The sequence below is a fragment of the Pinus tabuliformis genome, chromosome 5_1 (genome assembly GCF_031772625.1).
Source record: "Pinus tabuliformis cultivar Carrire ecotype Pingquan chromosome 5_1, CPIR1, whole genome shotgun sequence".
Lineage (NCBI taxonomy): Eukaryota > Viridiplantae > Streptophyta > Pinopsida > Pinales > Pinaceae > Pinus > Pinus tabuliformis.
The window spans coordinates 20,517,605-20,540,746 of record NC_142305.1 but is presented as its reverse complement, the minus strand read 5'-3'; the positions used below and the strand labels follow the sequence as shown (position 1 = coordinate 20,540,746).

At 35.9% G+C, this 23,142-nt stretch overlaps 1 protein-coding gene across 1 annotated transcript; it reads left to right on the top strand.

Annotated features, from left to right (window-relative positions):
- Positions 1-14,800: 14,800 nt before the first annotated feature.
- LOC149163319 (uncharacterized) lies at positions 14,801-15,475 on the top strand. Its single transcript, XM_089429079.1, has one exon. It carries the CDS (start codon positions 14,801-14,803, stop codon positions 15,473-15,475), a length of 675 nt encoding a protein of 224 aa, XP_089285205.1.
- Positions 15,476-23,142: the final 7,667 nt, after the last annotated feature.

Here is a 23,142-nt window from a genome sequence, read left to right as displayed (position 1 = left end):
ATTAAAAAATAACATCTCCTTTCACTCTTTCTCCAAGTTATATCCCTGAAATTAGCATATAGGACCAAAATTGACTGATTTTGTCACTACATTGTTGGCCTTTTCTATCTCTATTTCAATTGCCTTAGGACCCACCCCATTAGGTTATGATACTAACCACTCACTTTTCACACCATAACTTGTTTTGTAGAGCATACCCTCCATGATCACTCTAGAATAACACTCAATTTCCATTTTGGGGCCCATTCTATAATTATTCATAGTTTCAAGGATCCTCTTTAGTACACAACATGTTATCATATTTGAGCCTCATACCTTTCTTTGTCTATATTTTTTGGCTATCATCCTATAGGGGATCTTTATACTTTTTATCATGTTGCTTTATGGTTGCCTACACTCATGGTCATCAATGTCCTGCAAGATGCTATCATACAAATGCTTGTCTTCATATCACTCACTTCATCTGCAATCATTTTTTACCTCTTGCCTTTGCATTAACCTTGCCTCCATCTCGCAAATTTTCATCACCTCTCAAAGAGACCGTTGCGATGAGTGGATTTCCATTACTAGACACTTTGCCAATTTCTTCCTACTTTTCTTAGGTTGGCTCCATCATTACCCCTTGAAACAATATGCATATCGCTATACCACTCCTCTCTCTGGAACGAGCTTCCTCTTGGACTTCTTTTCATGCTCATTAAAAAATAAAAATATCGAGCTCATTTTTCTATATTCTCATGCTCATTAAATCTATAAGAGAATACCATGACTCATTAAATGCATGAAAATACTGAGCTTCTTTTACTACCATATTTTCATTCTCGTAAAACATATATGAAAATGTCGAGTTCTTTCCATCTTTTCCTATTGATTAGTTCAATTTAAAGTCGATGAGTGATATGTTGTCTATTCTCAAGCTTGCTAATCCATGTGAAGGTCATGAGTTTCCTTTCATATATTTTTTATCCTCGGTATAAAATTTATGTAAATGGAACCTATTGAGCTTACTTGCCTTCTCTTTTGTGCTCATCAAACTATGAAGGGGATACACTATACAAAATGTAGGGGGAATAATTTTTAGTGTCACATATTTGTCTTGGAAGTTGTATGTTTGCCTTAAACATGGCACACATTTCAGTCATACTCTTATAGTTTGTATTTGTCGAAATTTTGAACCACACCTTTATCTTGAGTTGAGTCACACTACTACTTGAGTCAATATCTAACCCGATTGGTTACCATTCCAATCTACGGGTTTTGGTTATGCCCTCCTATGTGAACATCATGTATGTTTGTCTTCTTCAGTATATGCTTCCAATTTCACTATTGTGTTATGCTTCAATATGTTCAAGGGAAGTCTTACTTAGGATTCATCCATATGCACATATCATTATACCTATTGTATCATCCATCCATGTGTTAGTTGTACATCACATATTTCTTTACTATCATTGGAGACTTTTTCTAAGTGTCATTTTCATGTTGATGATGGAGGATACATTGAGGCCCTCCTTCAATGGATCTCATCCTGTCGAGTTTAGCAACTTATCTAGGATGTGGATCTAGAAATCGTATAATACCTTGAAGCTTGCAATCATTTGTTTCAGGTTTCTTCATGGTGTGCATTAGGTTTTCATCATTGGCCCATGTTTGTTGATTTTGTGTAGTGCTCGACTTTAGCTCACTCATTCACACTCTATAGATTGTACTAGGTACCTTGGGAACCATTTTCACTATTGGTGGTCTCCCTCACATATGTTAATGAGATAAATGAATGCTTAATAATCAGATGATCTCCCTGCATGCTTGACATCAGATCATTCATTCGCTTGTAGTAGAGTCGTACTATTAGGGTGTGTGTTGAAGACATTGGGGCATTGAGGCTAATTCACTCTTGATCATTACCTCCCACAAGTTGTGATTGAAAAATATATTATGGAATTTGAGGGCCATCATTGTGGGTACTCGCATCAGTATCCAACCCTACTAATAGCTACTATGCCACAAATCTATATTGTATCATGACTTGTCCTTGATGACATCAATCCATAGTATTTTGTGTGGGCATATATCTCTATTCTCTCATTACTGAGTATGGGCATGCCTACCTTGGGGATGTACTTCTTTATGTATCTAAGTGTTTCCTACAGGTCTCTTGTCTATGGTCTCTTACTGCCTCTCTCACTGGTTTCTTTATTGTAATGTATTTTGGCCACTAGATTCTGTTTTGAGCTCATACATTAGGGGGAATTTTTTATCGCTCAAAAATCCATCCCCTTGGGTCAAGGAGACAAACATATCCTTCTCCAAGTTAGGAGATCAATTTGTGATTGGTGTGAAACATCACAAAACAAGTGTTTTGAGGGATCAATGCTCCTGTCAAGTGGTAGGTGTTAGTGTCTGTTAGTCCTGTCAATCACCAGTGATCAAATGTAATCTTTCAAAAAGAAATTTAGGGTCTTAGGTCAAATTTTTATAGTGTCAATAGGTACCCAAATAATAAAAAAAACATTGGTTCGTATCTCTAGGTATGTTACTACTGCCTTCATTTCATGGTCAAAATGCCATCTTGGTCATGCCATCACTCATTTTGATGAGTCATCAATAAAGTGTCTTGATCATCATCTTAGTCATCATCTCATGGTCACTCATACTGCAATGTACAAAGGTCCAAATCATCAGTTTGTAAATCCATTAGGTGTCATTATTAGGTCAAGTCATCAAAAAAGGGTCATAAAGAGTCTTGTCATCACTTAGGTCATCATTATGGGAGTAGTAATTAGGGAAAATGATATAAAATGATTCCTAAAGTACATTTTGATCCTTATGAAGATGTAATTTTGCATAATAAGGTTTGAAGCTGTAGTACACTAGCATTTTAAATCATTTTGCAAAAAGACAAGGTGGGGCCACATCACCATCAAAGAGAAAAATCGACCCCCAGCCTATAAAAAGACCAAAAAAGCATGTCATTTGTTCATTTCACCCTCATGAGACATATCTTCACTAGAAAAGAGAATTTCCGCCCTCAGAGGATCGATTTCTTGCCACCAAAGTGTCATTCTCTCTCCCTCATTGCGTTTTTGGCAGCCTTGTTGTGCTTTTAGCCAAATTGTTGCACTTTTGGAAAAGGAGCCAAATCACCCATTGTAGAGGTTTTCTTCAGCAAATTATAGGTCCAACACATCATCAGCAAGTAAGTGGACTTCATTCACTCCTCCTTCATCCTTCCTTTTCTTCAGTTTCCTCATATAGCTTAGTGAATCACCCTCTCCTAGGGTTTAGCTGCACTTTTGGTCTCTTAGTCATTTTCTTTCATTATTGTGGTAAAACCCCTACATTTTATGCTCAAACACCCTCATTTACACTCCATCTACCTCCTCTTAGCTTTTCCCATGCATATTCCCCTCATCTCCCTCATTTTCCCATAAACCCTAGCCTATGCTACACTTCTTCACAATTTCCTAGGCTAGGACTATATTTTGAAGCTTTCTACGCCTTCCCCTCACTCATTCCAAAAATTTTCACTTCCCTACACTCTCTAACACCTATCTATACCCCCAAAATTTCCCTAATAATTTAGACAACCCCTAACCCCTTCATTTCCCTCCATCCACAAGACTGTCCCAAATCCCCTGTTTTCCCAAACTAAACCCTAATTCTTCCTCCTAGTAAGCTAGGGTTTTACCATGGAGGAAGAGGTCACAGACACTGAAAATAAAAATTATAAAGGAGGGAATATAATCATGTATGAGCCCACCAAATTCCAAGAAATCATAGCTTCATCTTTCATCAGGAAAAACTTTAAGGATATGGGTTGCCTAGGTTTTTGTGAAAAGATTCAAGAGGTAGGCTTCCATGCCAAGTTGGCAAGGCTCTTTGCCAATAAATTTAGGAGGGAAAAGCCCACCATAGCAGAGATATAATTCATGGTATCATCCGAGGTGATTGGCATTATTTTTAGAGTTTTGTGATCATTTCCTAGGGTTTACATTGGACACAGGGACAGTTCTACTTCAAAATTAGTTTTTGAAGTAAGGAAGATTAATTTGATAAAAGTGAAAGAGGTTTTTGTCAATAATAGACCAAGGAACAAAAAATCCTTCCTTTTATGAACAGGTGTTATTATTTTGGAGAAATGCCCAAAATATGGTTGCTACATGAGAGTTGTTGCACTTCTGGAGTAGTCTTGGGAGATTGAATTTTGAGGTGCCTTGGAGCAAGCTTTTGTAGTGATTGATGACTCTATTGTGTAGTAGACATCATGATATTTCCAAACATACATTTTTAGAAGCTCACTCATCCACGAATTCCTCCAAATAACTCTCCAAACCACACATTGCGCTTATGCAATGTTTTGATGCGATTTTAGTCACCAACGTCAGACTTGGATTCTGAATAAATGTGAAAGTATTTTTGAAAAATGGAGGACGTTTCGGTTCATAACATACCAAAGAACAAAACCTTCTCTCGTTGTTGTAAAAAGGTTTATTGTTAGAGATATATTCCTCCATATTTGAGCCCTATTTTTGCAGAAAACCCATAACTTTTGTAAATTTCTCACTGCTAAAAGCATAGCGCCCTGGCGCTACGCTTTTCCTTGAGGCCTCCAAATAATAAAACGTTTATATTCCTAGATGTTTTGTGACCCTACCGTATCATACATGTATTTTTTTTTTCCATGTTAGCCTTCTCGTTGGAAGAAAAATGCCAAAAACATGCCAAAAAACCACTTTCTGCCATTGTTTTCACCTTGGCACTGCGCTTTTAGAGCGACCTTGGGAGAATCCATTTTTCTTTGCGTTGCGGAGGCCATTTTTCATAATTAAGTATTTATGGATGACTATACATCATAATATTTCCAATGATGCCTTCAGGTCAGAATTTGGAACACTCAAAGTCACTCAAAATTGTCCTCCAAGTTGGCACTGCGTTTTTCCCAAATGGCGCTATGCTTTTCCCAGAAAGACAAGAATTCAATTTTTTCTCGAGTCAAAGTCAAATATGGTTGTCAAATTACTCCTGCAACGTAATCATGTGATGTAATTAAATGTAAATGAGGTGGACAATGTAAATTTCATGTAGATTCATGCTTACTTATATTTGTAAAGTCAAAATGAATGAGTTGGTCTAATTAGGGAGTTTGTTTTTAACTTCTCTAGGTTTAGGTTTGGTTAGAGATAATCATGTAAATTGTTCCTATCATGAGGGATTCGACCCCTGAGAGGGGGAAAGAGTTGTTTTTGTCTATATCTACCCAAATCAAACTCAAGGGAAGGGTTGGACATCAGAGAGTGAAAGGCTTGGAGCTTGTATTCATCATCTTTTTACATGGAATTAACAGGCCAATTGTCGTTATTATTTAGGAATTCTTGTGGTATGATTTTGTGACATTGTTTTTCTTTTATAAATCACTTAGATGAATGATTAATTATCCTTATTTCCATATATTTTCTTTCAGTGATATTCCTATGAGTTTTTAAACATAATTCTTAAACTTAAACTCGGTTTTGTTAGGGATTTCATGTTTATGTTATCTATCTTTTGATAAATGAATTCATGATATTCATGCTCATTTTGAACCTTTTCCTTTTCAACCCTACACTACATTGACAAACCTCAAGTGTCACTGAAACATACCTACCCTGCTCCTTTATATCCCTTGCAACTGAATCTTTTGAAACCTGACGTAGTTCCTTGACCTCTACTCCTAATTGAGCAAAACCCTAAATTTCAAAACCCTAGAGATGAACATACCTAGCCTAAAATATTTCCTCCTCTATTCATTCATTTCCTATGAGTTCATAGAGAGAGCCCTCTTTGGTTTGGCAAGGCTAGCTGCCAAACTAAAAGGTTGGTTTGAGGTTACCTCTGTTGGTCTCTTTTCTCAACCTTGGGACACTGAGGAGTGCTAACAGTAGGGACAAAAATACAAGGCCTACCAATGCTCCCTCCTAGTTTTGAGGACCAAAACAAAAGACCATCAACATCCTCTCTGAACTAGAGCTCTTAAACGACGTGGGAATTCTACTAAATAAGCTTAGATTCAGTTCAAATTAACAAATTTGGTTAAAATTATCATTGTTAATTAAAATAATGATTGATTTGGTCTATCTTAATCATTGTCTTTATACGTTAATAATTTCCTATGTGAATTGAAGGAAAATCATGAGAATGTCTATATAAATGGAGCTCCTCACTAGTCACACATGAGAAGAAATGAACTTATGTAGGAATGTTGTTAGAGCTATGACTGCAATAAACTTATGCATATAAACCAATGAGCATAGATATTAGGGAGCATATCAATGGCAGAGTTATGGAGGACTCACAAATGTACTCCACTTCAATCAATGAAAAATAGTAATGAATATTTTTCCCATTATCTATCTTTCATGATATATTTATTTGACGTGATTGATATATTATGCTTGGCACTAATCATTTTGCAAGAATATCATACTGGTTTATTTCTCTATGTGTAGGTGATCTAGGAGATCCAGAAGAAAATATTTTGAATATATTCGTAGAGTTGACATCGTCAAATAGATTCAAGGATCTAGCATTAAAAGGTATGTATACTTCCTTCTTCTTCTGAATATGAAAGTTCTTGGGATTTTCTAGTTTCTTTTGTTACACTTCTTCATTCAGACACCTTCTGGGAAAGATATAGGAAAAACTTGTTGGGAGTAAAGTAACCCACTAATGTAGGTGAAATTCTCTCTTAAATGTTAGGATTCATTGATGGTTTTGTTTCGAAATCAAACACCTCATATACACTAACTCTCTTGAAATGACATTGCGTTATCAATAGTTGAAATATGTGCATTGTTCCATGTATTGTTATCAACTCTCACAGTTCAATTAGCCATTGTAGATGTTTGATAGCCATAGTCATACCAAGATGCATCTTTGTCATTCTAATTACTATTATGTCTTATACATGGATGTATGTCTAAAAAATTGTCCAAAGCATAAACTCCATTAATTGCATGATATAAATTCCCAATTAATGAAGTTGAATAAGCTTTTTCTACAACCACCCAATAAATCCAATAAAAGCTTCCCAATACAAGAAGTAGGAAAATACCAACAACAAATGTTTCTAAAGTAAAAAAAAAAATGGGAACATCTTGTGTTCCTTCTCATCCAAAATCTTTTCCACATTCTCTTTTTATGTTGTCATGTTCTTTTTCAAGGGTTAAAAGGATTGGAGAGTTAAATTGCCTTGACAACACCCAATATGTGTTCCATAGAAAAAAATATCTAAACCAAAATGAGATTGTGTCTCTAGAAGTGGTTTCAACTAAATGATTTCCTCCAAATATAATCCTACAGTGCTCAATTCGTCTCATATTCTAGCTTCACTAAAGTCATCTAAAAGTAATTTTTCAAATATTTTTCTATCACTAGTAATCCTTTATGGTAGATACTTCCTTCACAATTTTTCAAATTCTCTTTAAGTCCTCTCTTTTCTATAAGGTTATCCTTAGTAACATTCTAGAACTAGGACATTATACCCATTGCATGAGAAGTAATAATTGAGGTCTCTTGTTCCATAATGATGTTAAAGTTGAAATACATCACTTAGAATAAGTATGATAGCTCCATTATTTGTTTCCATAACCTTTAATAAATAAGCATTGAAATTGTCATTTTCTTGTAAAACCATGTCAACGCCATTGATTAGTTCATAGAATTAATTAATGCATCCCTTACATTTCACTTGGTTAACAAACATACATTTTACTACATATTTCATAAAGGATGCATATGTTAATTTCTTTTGTATATATTTTTTCTACAAGACGAAGTGAGTTTAGGGAAGGCCGAAGTATGAAATTTAATCGACCATATGAGGTGAATCGACCCAAAAATGAGATAAATCAACCAACCTAATGATTTTTTGACTTTGGGAGAAAGGTTTGTCTCCCCAAATTTATGTACATCTTATATGGTCATAGGTTAGACAAAACAACCTAGATAAGATAAATTTTCATAAACTATGAAATTACAATCTCACTAATGAAAAATATTCCCACAAACAAGAATATTATTGTCAAAGAGAGATTAGACTGCATGTAGTCTCCAATGAGGAGAAATAATGTCGAAATAGCTGAAGGAGATCTTCAAGCTATTCATATTTTGCCAAAGATAGTGGAAAATGGTAATATATATATATATATATATATATATATATATATATATATATATATATCTATATATATATATATATATATATATATATATATATATATATATATATATCTATAACTGAATAGGAAACTATACATTAACTGATAAATGAAGTAGTAGAGTCTCAACATTCAACAATGAATTTATACAACAATTTAACCAAACAATAAGACAAAGATTTAACCCTATAAACTCAAATGGAAAAACCAACTTTAAATGGGGCTTAATTCTCATTTTGGTGATCTCTAGTTAAAGTAGTTGTTGGGTATTTATGCATCTTCCTATCTTGACCAAAAAGACGAAATAGGGATAACTATAGACAAGGGGAAGGCTAACAACCATGACCTTTCGTTTATAATTCGTATACCTTTTCTCAAATTTTACTTTTGGATTTTTAACTAACCCATTTTTCCTTCTCATTTCCATTTTTAACTTTTACGTTTACATTATTTTAGATAGTGTGCTTAACTTTCATTAATTATCAAATTGGCTTGCAGACACTAAGTCTTAGAACCATTCACTGGTTTGGATCCATTTTATATTATGCACCATGTTTCTACACTTTAAATGAAGGGCCCAACTCTACAACAATCTTCAATGCCTTAGACTTGCACTAATCAAAAGCCTCAAGTTTAGGTCACCATTTCTATAAAAATAATTATCCTATGACAAAACAAAGCTTGTAACCATCCCTAATTTGGCCCAATTGGTCATGTTCGGTGCATGAAACTAATCCAATCTAGGTTAAGGATAGTGTGGAGTATTTTTGTTTCCTAATATCATTGTTTAGAAATCAACCAACACTTGTGTATTTGTGCTTGCAATCGTTGATATGATTGGAATGATATATCTAATGGCTCATTTGTCTTCTAAATATTCATGTGTAGCTTTGATTATTATACTAGATTAATGACAAGATTCACTTCTTACCATAGTATATCTATCCATTCTTAAAGGTCTTATGTAGGTTTCTAGCTATGTTTAACAATTGTCATCTAGTTTTGAACAATAGAGTGGATAAAATTTACTTTTCTACCACAATGTGAAGTTGTGTTTTACATAGTTGCATATAAATTGTCAAGGGGTCAAGTTGTTCCATTAATCCTTGTGTCTTAGTGATCTCCATATGACATTCTAACTCCAACTCTAGTTGGATATCTCCCTTCTACTCTTAAAAAGAACTAAATAATTGTGGAGCTTAGAAACATAGGTAGAAGGTAGTTTATCTCTAGCCATGCTTTCAAGTTCAAATCATTTAGTTGTAAAATTGGCCACACGTGCATAAATAATAATGAATTGTGTAAAGCTTAATTAGAAGGGTGTTTTTTTATAACATAAGGTGCTACATTCCTACAATCATTTTTCCAACTAAACTTGAAGTCATTTCTTCTCCTTTCTAGTCAAAATAATCTTGTTATGTGTATAATAAATGATGTTCAATTTCTTCCATTGTTTCCTATAAGCTTTGTAGAAAATTGTAAGATGGAACTTGATGGATATCAATAGTGGAAAAGGTGTGTGTGCAAGGACACTATTGGACTTGTTATCAAATTAACTCTATTTTTAATTATTTTTTTCAGAAAATGCTGACAGTTTCAGTGTCAGCATTTTAGTTGTAATAAAATGGGAAATCATCGATAGCGAGGTTATCAATGCTTTAATGTTCTGATAATTTTTTTTTAATAAATTCAGGGACAATGGGTTTATTAGCATTTTTGATATAATTGATAGGCCGACTGTCAGCGCCAAAAACGAATTTCAAATTTAAATTTTGGAATTACGTTGACCACGTCAGTGACAATGATGAGGTTTGCAAGCATGCCACAGGTAAGTGTAATGTTAAATCATTGATTTTCCTGCTGCCATCGGTATATTGTTTATCGATTAATCATGGTTTAAAATGTGATTTCCCTGAATTGTAATGATTTCCCCTCTCCACCGATTAAACTCATTTCACTTTGTAAGTTGGTTATTTCGTTTGTAAGTTTGGTTATTTTGCTGTAAAATTGGTAACGCCTAGAAAGATTTCATCTAGCTTCTCTCACAAATATTCAGAATCAAATCTCAATGTTTTCGTTTCCATTTAAAGTCTGAGATGGGGAAATGCGGCAAGACTAACCGGGCTGAGCCCAAAACACCAGATATGTTGATGATTTATGCTGACATCCAGTTGCAATTTCAACAGGCAAGGTGGGAAGAATTCTTCCACCGATGCACAGATTATCATGATGTCGTAGCTCGTGCTTTTTCTCAGGTTTTGATGGCAACTAGGTGGAAATTTGTGGACTCTCTTTTTGATTTACAGAGGAGGTAATCGCATAGGAAACAACCCTACCTGTAGAATGGAGAATGGGTTTTCAGAAGCCATGTATTCTCTAGGATCGATGTCCCATTTTTCTTGAAGACAGAGTTCAAAAACGAAAATTGGAAAACAGGAGTGGAATTATTGTGGTTGGAGGATAAATGACACATCCTGCTTCGCATTACTCAACGATACTTCACATGTCAGGGGTGTTTCAACGGGGTAAACCTTTAACACTTTCATTTCCTAGCACATTTAGCTAGTTAGGTTAGGATGAACACTTTTTTCTATTTGTTGGAGAGTTTAAAACAAATGGATTCTCGTTTTAGAGCCAAAAACGACCCTTCTCCTCATTTTGTCTACCATAATGCTCTGATCAAATTGTTGATTGAAAACCAATTGGCCAAAGCAAGGAGAACTTGGATTCATTTTTTGTTTTTGGGAGGTTTCCAACCTCAACCCCCTATATCTCGAAGAGGAAGGAAGAAAACTGTTAAAGATGGGAAAAAGACTCGAGAAACAACCCTTATTGAGCCAACTCCTAGCCAAAAAGACACAGAGGTCCCTTCTACATCCTCTAGCCCTAAAATCCCCAAAGTTTAGCAAACAAAGAGTTCCATGCTTAGTAAACTAGACCCTGCATCCTTTGTAAGCTTACCTTCTTCTATCAGTTCTCCCCAGGCCATGAGTTCACCTATTGAAGCCCCCGCTACAAACACAACTATGTCAGAGATCATTAAAGGCAAAGAGGTCGAAGTTGAGACCCAAAATAAAGAAACACTGTTTGAAACTCTTAAAAGAGGAAAAAGACCCCATATAAGGCCAACAAACAAATTAAGGTTTAAAATAACGCTGAGAAGTAATCCAGAGTTTCCCGAGGAGGCAATTGACGTAGACAATATGCTATTAAAGGACCTTATAATCAACAAGAAAAAGACTGCATTTTCAAAAAAGATCAAAGATAAAGAAACCAAGGGGAAAGGTCCTATGGAAACCAGGAAAATCAAAAGACAAAGAATGGAGAGATTAAATGTGCTTCTAAAGGTAGCCATCACCCTCAGCTAGGAGGCTTGGGGTCATTTTGAAAATTTTGGTTATGCACTTAAACAACGATTTTGGCTTTATCGTTGATAGTGTGGTTGACAACATTTTTACATATAGCAGAGCAAGGAGTAGCTAACATTCCCACTTTCAGCGATTTTGAAAGAAATTGGCAGAAAGGAATGCTGACAGTGAATCTGTTAGTGAAATATTCAACTCAAGAAACCAAAGAAGCCGACAACGACAGTATCAACAAATATCACTAGGAAGCCCGAGGGAAAAGGAACTCTAACAGAAAATAATTTTTTGGTGAAGGATTGAACCTATTTATAAAGGGACATGTTTGCTAGCGAGGATTCAGTTCTATCATTGAGGGACTTGTTTCTATTTTCGAGGAAGATATTCTGAAGATACTTTTTCTTACCCTATATGTTAGCATATTTTCCAGCAAATATTTTATTTTAGAAAAACTTAATGTAATTAAAGATATTTTCCACATGCATGAACTTAGAATATTTTGATATTTTTGGATTATTGTAATTAAGTTTGAAACTATAATCCTGTGATTAGTTGATGTAATGTCTATAAAGACAATTTCTGAAGAATGGAAAAGGGTTGGTTTTTATTGTAAAAACATTAACATTATGGTGTATTTGAGCATATCTTAAATATATTGCAGTTTTGATGAGCATTTGTAGAAAATTCATGTGTTGTAGTTCCCTATTCGTCATTTCTCTATTTATGAAAAATCTTCTTCATGTCTTGAAACTTTAGGTTTTGAGATTAGGATTCATTCATGCTCCTTTCTTGTATTTCTTAGTCATTAATACTTATTGCTTCTATTGGCTATAATTATGTTTTCTTTTCAGTTTTCTTCTTCTAAATGTCTCAAATTGTCAAAGGAGTTATTACTACCTTGCTTTTTGTGTTCTTCTCATTAGATCTGTAGCATCATTTGATAAAATTAGACTCCATGCCCAATGGTGAGTTTTATATACAGCTCAAACAAATTTCATTCTACAAACTAAATCTGGCCACATAACTCAATTGCAAAGCCTACTAATATAGTGACCTAGAGTAGTTGAGTTTTAGGGAGAGATCTCTCTCCAGGTTGAAGGGCGAGCTTTCAACGTCAAAGAGGTTAGAGGTTACCTTAGAGGTTTTTCCCACAACCGAGTTTCCTTTAAGAGATAACATTATTCATAAGCATAAGGGGGATGGAAAAGTACTTGACACAACTTTGCACCTCTTAATGCTATGATATTGTAACAACAGTTGATTTCTTACCAAATGCATATATGTGCCTAGGAAAAAATAACAAATCAATTTTTTGAATAAACATAGGTCATAATCAAGATTCCACTCTAGTTAGTGGGCATGAGAAGCAATAATGTCTTGTTCTACCAATGGCAAGGGCACTACAATGTGAAGAGCATTGAAAGAGGGTTTTTTTGATGGCTTGTGTGCAAAGAGTTCTTGAGGAGAGAAAAAACTTTCCCATGTCCTATAGTCCTTGGCAATCTTCATCATTCTTTGGATCCTTGGATGATGCCATTGATGGTGCCTTCATTATATCCTTTTTCCACTTCAAGTCGTCGCCTCTCCTAAACTTCCTTGAGTGGAGAATATTTTTCTATGTTGGATTTTTGGTGGTGGAAACAAGCTCCGTAGGGTAGTGAATGGAAGTGGTAGGGGGATTTATGACTTCCTTCTAGTTTTCAAAACTATGACTTGGACCAATAACCTCATGAATAATCTCTATAGGAACACTGCTATTTTGAGGGAAGAGATCATCTTACTCATCATTAATGATAGTCACAACCTACAAAATGTTCGCAAATGGCCCTACATTGGCTACAATGAAACTTAATGGCTAGGAGGCCCAAAGGGACTAAAATAATCATTGAATATTGGGTTGAAATTCACAAGGTCACCGAAAGAACAAAATATGTAAGCACATATTGTTGTACCAATAAAGAGTGTGTCTACTATAATTTTAATGGGCTTAACTTATGGTTGGGCACTTAATGGTTGACGAGTGCAACATTACTTGGTAACAACAGACCATGGCAAGGTTTTCAAAGTTTGTCTTTGTAATAATAATGTCATATAGAATTTACGAAATTGCGAAAGAAATGCCCTCTAGTTCCACATCGTTCACTGAACCAAGATTGAATGAATAAGCTTCACATACTCTTGATACCTAATTGATTAACTAGAAGTTTCCTTTGCCATGAGCTTCCATCCTCGTGAACATTCTTCAACGAACCATCTCCTTCGGGAAGAAAAAGAGTACCTCTTCCGCCTGCCTTAGTAATCTCGGGGTAAGTCAAAATCTAATGCACAATGATATCTTCTAACACCTTAAAGGAAATGGTCAAGTGTCAGCCGCTCATCGAGGAGCATCTTTGGCATGATGTGGCAATAGACTTCGACCAAACTGTGCTGCACAGCAGCTTCCTAGATACAAGGGAATTAAGTGACATCTAGGATGGCTACTACCATAACGTTGTGCCATGCTTGGAAACTTCCTTCAAGTCAGAATGAAAACAATGCTTTGCATTCTGCAATTCCAAGTCACAAAAACATAGCGTACCTCATGTGAAAGAGGGCAATGAGGGAAGATTCTCGTGCCACGTCAGCAAAAAACTTCTTTCCAGCGAGAAGGAAAACGATACTTCGCATTATCCAATTCCATGTCACCAAAACATAGCGTACCTCATGTGAAAGAGGGCAATGAGCGAAGATTCTCGTGCCAAGTCAGCAAAAAGCTTATTTCCAGCGAGAAGGAAAACGATGCTTTGCATTATCCAATGCCATGTCACCAAAACATAGCGTAGCTAATGTGAAAGACGGCAGAGAAAGAAGATTCCCGTGCTTTAAAAATCTACTTAAATGTGAAAGAGGGCTTTAAAAAATATTCCTCACGCTAACTCTCGAAAGCCCGATTTCTGGCAGTGTGAAAGGGGCGCCCAGGAAAAGATTCCTCTTCCCTATCATGCCGCGTTGGCAAAATCTGATTTATGCTAGTGTGAAAGAGCGGTCGAAGCAACTATTCGTTGTGGAATCCATACCAACGTATGATAAGGATGCGCAAAATGGAGGTGGAGTCAATACTACGTTAAGACATCTAGGTTTGGTCGTTTGGTTTGTTTCATAAAATCCAGGCACAGCAAAACCCAGATATAATAGTTTTGCCTCCTACGAGTTTTATGTGACGAAGACGGTACTAGAGATAATTTGATTACAATACAGAGCAGAATGGTTAGGGCGCTCATGCTTATTCAAGGAGGGGTCGACCGTATTCGCCGACGAATAAAGATCAAGAAAGCCGACGGAACAGTGATGAAGCTGCGGAGTCCTCTTTCTGTGAAGGAAATACTCAGAGATTATCCAAATCATGGGATATTCGAAACGGCCGCCTATGGCGGACTTGGGATCGGCAATCCTTCTCTTCCGGAAAGGGCAGGGCTTGTGGCTGGTCATCTCTATTATCTCATTCCTCTCCCACGCCCACAGAATGAGCTCCTCAATTATAACAACATTATGAATAGAGGGCATTTTGCAGGAGTTTCTTCTGATCAAAGCGTCCCGAGCGCCAGTTCCTGTTTACAACCACAGCTTTCTGCAGGCATAGGCACAGCCATAGATTCAATAAAACAACGGGAAGAAGCAGATCATGCAATTGATAAGATTTTTATTAGAGACGGCATCAAGATTGTTTCTTCTTCCAGCTCCGCTCACGGATCGACCGTGCGTGTGAAGCTTCGACTCAGAAAAGAAGAGCTCGCTTCATTTCTGTCCGCCCAGAACACCAACATCGTGATGAGAAATGTCATTGTGGCTCCCGCAATTCAACCTGCCAGTAAGCAGTTTCCATGGAAGCCAAGGCTGGATACCATCGCTGAAACCAACGGGCCGATTGGAGATTTATAAACGTCTTTCAGAAAATATAACGCGCAGACACAGTCTTCACCATATTTGTTTATAATTTATATTGGGCATTATCTTAGAATGTGACATTGTTGTTTATTTGTGAGGATATTGTGAAGATGAAGTTCATACAAATTAATGGATGTAAGATGATTTTTGTAAGCCATTCGTCTAAGAATGTGTCGGTTGTGACTAGGCTATTGGAAAAAGATGCACTGGATGCAAAAATATTACAAATTTTGGAAGAATATACATTTACAATATTTTGTAGGTTAGGTCGAGCGTAAGTTTTTCTTGCAATGAAGGCATCGTTTCCGAACTTGTTTGCAAGTACTCTGCCGTGTGTCATTTCTTCAAATAAACGCTTGGTTTACAAATTTGTTTATAATCCCGTTGAATAGTGCCTTATTCTCTGCTACGCCTCCACCATCACGGTTATCTTAACCCTATAACTAAAACTAAGGTGTCAGGTTTTGTTAACTCTAAAACCAAAGGTAATGTGTCACTGTTGTTGAAGTGTGAATAAATAATTATAGTTGAATACATAATAAACCATATAAAATTGTAGCCAAACATGAAATAATTTAATGTTTAATATTCCTTTTTCACATTATCTATTAAACAAGAATATGCTTTAGAGTTTTACAAATATGAAAATTGTTACATTAATATTATGATAGTTGGATTAAAATAAAATTAAAAAATTATATATATATATATATATATATATATATATTTTATGTTATTAAAATTTTATGGGATTCAAATGAGTTATAGTTGTTGAGGGACATAGTAATAATTTATGGTATTGGCTCATGGTATTTTAATAAAGTTTATTTAGAGGTTAGCAATCTTCCATGGTAAAATGTGTTTGTGTATTAAAAGTGAATAAGTGTATATATTTTGTTCATTAAATAAAGTTATATTTGCTCTTTTCCTGTGGTTCTTCCCATTACTAAATGCATGTTCCTTCTACATTAGATGTATTTATTGAAACTAACGTGGCCATATAAATTAAATGGTTGGTAAATGACCTCTACAACCTCTTCAACTCAAACTTGGCATGATGCTCTAACGTGTCATGCTATCTCATCTCAATGCAACATGTCACTTGTATTTGGCTCACTCGGCCACTTGAAAATCTTGTATTTGCATGGCACTTGTCACATGCTATGTCATGCCACGTGTCACCTATATGTTGAGTCATATGTTCATTCATCCTCATCATCTAGTGATATACTCATGCTTGTCAACTCTGCCACCTATCCTAATACGAAGGTGATGCCTGAGGGTCTTGTGTTTTTCAACTAAATCCTTCATTGGTATGAAATGACTGAGGCATTGGGTTTATCTTGTGGCTTTTGTTGGTTATATGTGTCTTTTGTCAACTTACTAAGACTTTTGAATGCATACCTCAAACATGGCATGGCATGACATATGGCACTTAACAAGAATATTTCTTGTCCACAGACTTTGTCAACCATGGCTTCATGACTTCTTCGACAAAAAAAGTTGTGACATAATGTGACTTTATCAGTCAAATAATGACAAAAAGGTCGTCCTACACCTTCTATTATTCTATGGAACCAAGAAGGTTTAGAGCCATGCTAAATATTAAACATTTATAACTCTTGAACTCTTGATAGTTTTTTAGATTGCCATAAACTATTGGAAACGGCTCTAAGAGAGCTATCCAACAATAGAATTTACAAGGGCACATGGCTTGATCTTCTATAAACAAGGGCCATGACAATATTCAACAAGCTCCCCCTAAAATTGACACTACTTGATATCAATGACTACTCCATTGACATCAATGAAAACACTTTTCTCAACAATATCCCCCTTTAGCATTGATGGAAACATTACCAAGTATTGTTGGTGTTGCGTTTTGGTAGCTTGGGATGTACTCCAAGCCCTAGGGTTCAGGGTTTGGAGGTCGAAGCACCACAAAAGGACTTTGTGGGCTTGGAACCCAAGATGTGGGCTTTGCACCTATTGTAATATATTTGGTTTTGATAAGTTAGTTTTTGTTTACAAAAAGAGGGTACAAAAAAATAGAACAAAAAAATGAAAATGAAATAAATAATTATGGAAGGAACCCCATGAAAAGAAAAGACAATTGTTAGGTCCCTATACTACTAGTGTAACCCTTATTGTTATTAGTACAACCCCCTTATTATATTGTTGTGCCCATGTAGTCCCCATATTGTTATTATTGTGCCCCATAGAAGCCGACTATTGTTATTATTGTGCCCTTACATTATTATTCTTATGTCGGCTCTGATTATATTATGACCCCTTAGACTCCTGTATATAGAAAGGAGGTGTTGTCATTTGTATCATCCAAGAATTGTTCATTTGTGTAATGTAAAGGAGGTTTCCCCCTCGAAAAGGCTTATTTCTAAAGCGTTCATCTATCTTTTTTATCTTTTTGTGAGTTGGTTTCATAGCATTTGGTATTAGAGCTGTGGATTCTAGGGTTTCGCTGCTCCAAATAGGTCATCATGGAATTTTTGCTATAGCTGTTTCGCTACGAAGTTTCAGAAGCTCAAAAAAGAACCCATTTGAGAAAAAATATGTTTCAACCTTGAGGTTGAATTTGAGATCTTGTCTTGCTATGTTTTCAGAGATATGATATGAGGAAGTTAGGGTTTTTGTAAGCTACATAATTTCATCTCAAACAGGTCATCGTGGAATTTTCGGTATAATATTTGTTCTACAAAGGTTCAGACTCTGAAATTAAAACCCATGTGAACCTAAATCTCGGTGAAGCTCGGGTCCGAATTTCAGATCTTGTCTCGCTATATTTTCAGAGATATAATCTGAGACATTTAGGGTTTCTGCAGGCTCCCGAATTACATCCTAAATAGGTGAGCTTGGAAAAATTGTCATAACTTTCTCTTTGAGCATCAAATTGAAATTTCGTAAGAATTTGCAGAAAGAGGACAGACTGTAGTTTTACGTGTATTGGTTTCAGGTCCTAAATTTGAAATAATGACACACGGCACTTCATACAAGTTCGCTCTACTGAACCAATCTATAATCAGGTCATCGTGGGATATTTGACATAACTCTTCCTTAAAGAATCCAATCTTGATAATACTTTCAAGGTTAGAAAGAGGACTTAGAGGTCTACTACAGGAAAAAAATTCAGAACTTGGAGAGCTGAAATTATAGAGTTACAATTGTTTCAAGATCAAGCTCCTAAAAAAAAAAAAAAAGTGAGATGAGGAAGCTTGATGGCAAGGATCTGGTAAATTGGATACTATAGAAGGAGAAATATTTTGATCTACATGGACTACCATTATTACAAAAGGTACGTATTGCATCTAATTATTTAGAACCAAATCAATTTTTATGGTATAAAGGGCTTTGCTCTCGTAAACCACTTGTTACGTGGTCAATTTTCACAGAGGAAATGATAGCACTTTATGAGGATACAAAGAGAAACACCTTATTTAGCCTATTGATAAATCTAAAACAAAAGTGTTCAATGGTAGAGAACATTGAGGACTTTCAAAAAATGAATATAAGGGAAAATGATATTCCAAAGAAGTAGAGGATTGGTGTCTCTATAAGGACTTTAAAGGATAACATTCAACATGAGGTTCTTCATTGGGAGCCTGATTCATTGTAGAGGGCAAGAGAAGTGCAAAGCAAAGTTATGGCAACAAGGAATTCTACCCCTCACAACTATAAAGATGGAAGTATTGTTTCTCCTATCCTTCCACAACCTACAAGGTTGACACCACAACAATTGGAAGAAAAAAGAGCAAAAGGGCTTTGTTACAATTGTGATAAAAAATACACTAAAGGTCATAAGTGTGCTGAGAAGAAATTATTTTACATAGATTATGAAGAGGAGGAAGAAAAGGATCAAGAAACATCAAAATAAGAGGACATACACCAGGAACGAACCCTAGAGAAAGAAGAAATGAATCCGACCATATCTTGTAAAGCATTGGCAAGAATTACCAGTCCTCAAACTCTCAAGATAGAAGGACACATCAAGAATGAAAGGGTTCAAGAAGTGAAAGATCACATCAAGAAAGAAGAAATGAATCTGACCATATCTTGTAAAGCATTGGCCAAAATTACCGCTCCTCAAACTATCAAGATAGAAGGACATATCAAGAAGAAAAATGTTCAAGAAATGAAAGATCACATCAAGCATCAAGAAATTAATCCGACTATATCTTGTAATGCATTCAATGAAATTACCACTCCTCAAACTCTCAAGATAGAAGGACATATCAAGAAGAAAAATATTCAAGCAGTGAAAGATCACATCTAGCATCAACAACAAGTTCTCCAACTTTTAAAGGATAACACCACTTTGGTGCAGAATCAAAGGAAACAACAAGTAGATCAACATCACAGTGAAAGAAGTTTTGATGTAGGCGAATGGGTATTTTTACAGCTACATCTCAAGCAAGCAATTTATGAGAAGGAAATGTTGGCATTATTACATGCACTTAAGAAATGGCGACCTTACCTAATAGGAAGACACTTCAAGGTAAAAATGGATCATGATAGTCTTAAATACCTTTTACAACAAAGATTATGTTTAGAAGAACAGAAAAAATGGGTCACAAATATGTTGGGTTATGACTTTGAAATCATCTACAAAAAAGGGAACCAAAATGTTGTTGCAGATGTACTCTCAAGAAAGGATGAGGATGTGGAAGCATTGTTTTGTGCTTTTTCTATTATCCAACCAGATTGGATACATGAAGCAAGGGATGAATAGAAAAAAGACAAAGAAGTGTGGCCACTCATTCAAAAGTTGTAGAAGATCTCAATTCAAACAATATTGCCAGAACTTTACAAGGAAGGAAAAATCATATTGGAACCTGGAGCATTCACAGAAACAAGAACCCAACAACTACGAAATCGATCAATTTCATAGTATCTCATCAAGTGGAAGAACTTACCCTCTGAAGATTTCACATGGGAGGACAAGAATTTTGTACAGAAGCATCAAGAACTACTCAAGCGTTGAGGACAACACTTTTTGAAGGAGAGGGGCATGTTAGGTCCCTATACTACTAGTGTAACCCCTTATTGTTATTAGTACAACCCCCTTATTATATTGATGTGCCCATGTAGTCTCCATATTGTTATTATTGTGCCCCATTGAAGCCCACTATTGTTATTATTGTTCCCTTACGTTATTATTGTTATGTCGGCTTTGATTATATTATGACCCCTTAGACTCCTATATATAGAAAGGAGGTCTTGTCATTTGTATCATCCAGGAATTGTTCATTTGTATAATGTAAAGGAGGTTTCCCCCTCGAAGAGGCTTATTTATAAGGCGTTCATCTATCTTTTCTATCTTTTTGTGAGCTGGTTTCATAACAACAATTGTATAAGTAAGCAAATTTAAATTCCACTAGAAAGGATAATATTTGCATTAGAAATAAATCATGGTTTTGTGGGCAGAATGTTCAAATGCCACAACCTAATATTCTGGTTTGAATCATATAGTTTAACCATGATCAAATCATTTAAATTTGTGTCTCTAGGTAAGTGAATAAGTTCACCAAATTATTTAATCTTTGTTGAACCTGAATTAGATAAGATAGAATAAGAAGGAAAATTGACCAAATATACTCAAAACTTGGTCAGGTGCAAAATATGTACAAGATTAGGGTTAGAATAAAATTAGGAAAAATAAAATGGTTGCTAGATCAAATGCGCCTATTCATAGAGTAATTATGCTTTAATTAGGAGTTGATCACTTTTAAAGGGTGATTAATTATATGTAATAAATATTTGAAATGATTTTATTCCAAAGTTATAAATGACAAAATTCATTTTTCGCAAGTGCTATTGTGCATCTCGTTTTCAACGGCGATCCTCTTCCCCACCCAGATCAACGGGGAGGAAGTCACTTCACACCCGCTTCCCCCATTTCACGTTAATGATAGGTGGGGGGGTCCAAAAAGTGGTTTTCTTTTTAGTGAGCCCCTTGCAACGTGTCATCCCCTCGCAACTTCGCCCCCCCCCCCCAGGCTCAATACCTCTTACCACTTCCCCCCCTCCCCAAAATCCGCTCATCCTTCTCATAAAAGCGTCATCTTGTCAATGGTTATGATACCTCTTCCTGCACATTTCTTCTGCAAATCAATCTCTCCCACTCATCCATACCCGTTGTTATATGCCCGTTACACTCCCGCTCGTTACCAGGCTCTCGTTGCCCATTATTTCTCTAAAATTTTGTTTGGTAACAGTTTGATCCTAACAGTAATTCATTTTACTGTTATAAATAAACCCTCCATTCCTCTCGTGTGACTCCCCTAACTTCATCTCCACTTTTTGAATTGTACGGTTTTAAGCTCGACTCTGGTTAAATTTTGTCATAGACCGCGCTTAAGTTTTCAAGCAGATACAAGACTCAATAGTTTTCTACAAAGACAACTCTCTATTCAGGGACCCATCTCATCAGCATCATGTTACTCTTCCTCTCTATTATCAGAATATGGCTACAAAGAGAAAAGACCATCCCTCTGGTAGAAAAATCCCGACTCATGAAAATCCTAAAACCTATTATACCCTAGACCTTGACCATATCCCCTTAACAGACCAGTTTTTCAAAATCACTCATACAGAGTATGAATTCGATACGTTCAAATTACATCACTAGCTAAGACATTTGACAGAATTTTGTGCTTCGATTATTTTTTTCCAGTTTTTCATATCTTATTTCTACACAAGATAAAAGTGTTTATAGGAAGGTCTGCAAAATCATTATCTTTAGAAAGAGATTTGTTTATGGGACTGTGTGTTCATCATAACTCCTCTTTAACTGGTTTTTTTTTGTGCTTCCTGACAGCCATTAAAAGAGATTAGCTTATTAGGCTATTTGTCTGAAATAGCTCCTCTTAGAATTGGTTTCAGTCTGGTCATTTTGTTTCCCTTTAAATCTATTTTGTTGGGTTGTAGAAATATTCTACATGCATCCAAATCTTCCTAGTGGTCAAGTAATTAGTCTGGCTAATCAATTATTAAGAATCTCCTTACATTATTTTTCCAAATTCTTATACAAATCAAGTCGTTTTATTAGGCTAGAAGCTGACACTTTCAAAAGGAACCCTGTGAGAGAGCCTTTAGATCATGAGTAGGGATTATCATTGATCACCAACCACCCCAAATTAAAACCATAAATCTGGCCATTATGCTTCAAAGGTTTTTTTCAGTGACAGGTGAAGAGCGTTAAACAAAGCCTTGTAACAACTAAGGGAGACCCCTCTGGTTCAAGGGCCAGCTTGAACCTAAATTCTGGTTGAGTTGGTTTCCTGGCATAGTTTTTGGAGCCAAGGACTGCCTATGGGAAACAGGTACAACAAAATGAAAAAAATGAAAATTCAAAAAATTCAAAATGAAAAATGATTAAGGTGAAAGAAGAGAAAGGATTCCTGTGCAGGGAGGTGATGCAAGTAACTCCATTAGGGTACTGAGCAGGCTTGCTGGCAGCGGAGCCATGCTTGTGCTCCTATGTGACTCCACCAAGGTACTATCCAGGCCTGCTGGTAGTGGAGCAACACCAGAGATGAAACTAAGACTCTGACGACTATACTGCTTGTGCACCTATATACCCCTCAACCCCAATCGAAACAACTGTGTTGCCTTGGCTTGGAATGTGTGTCAATCGACCAAGGGTT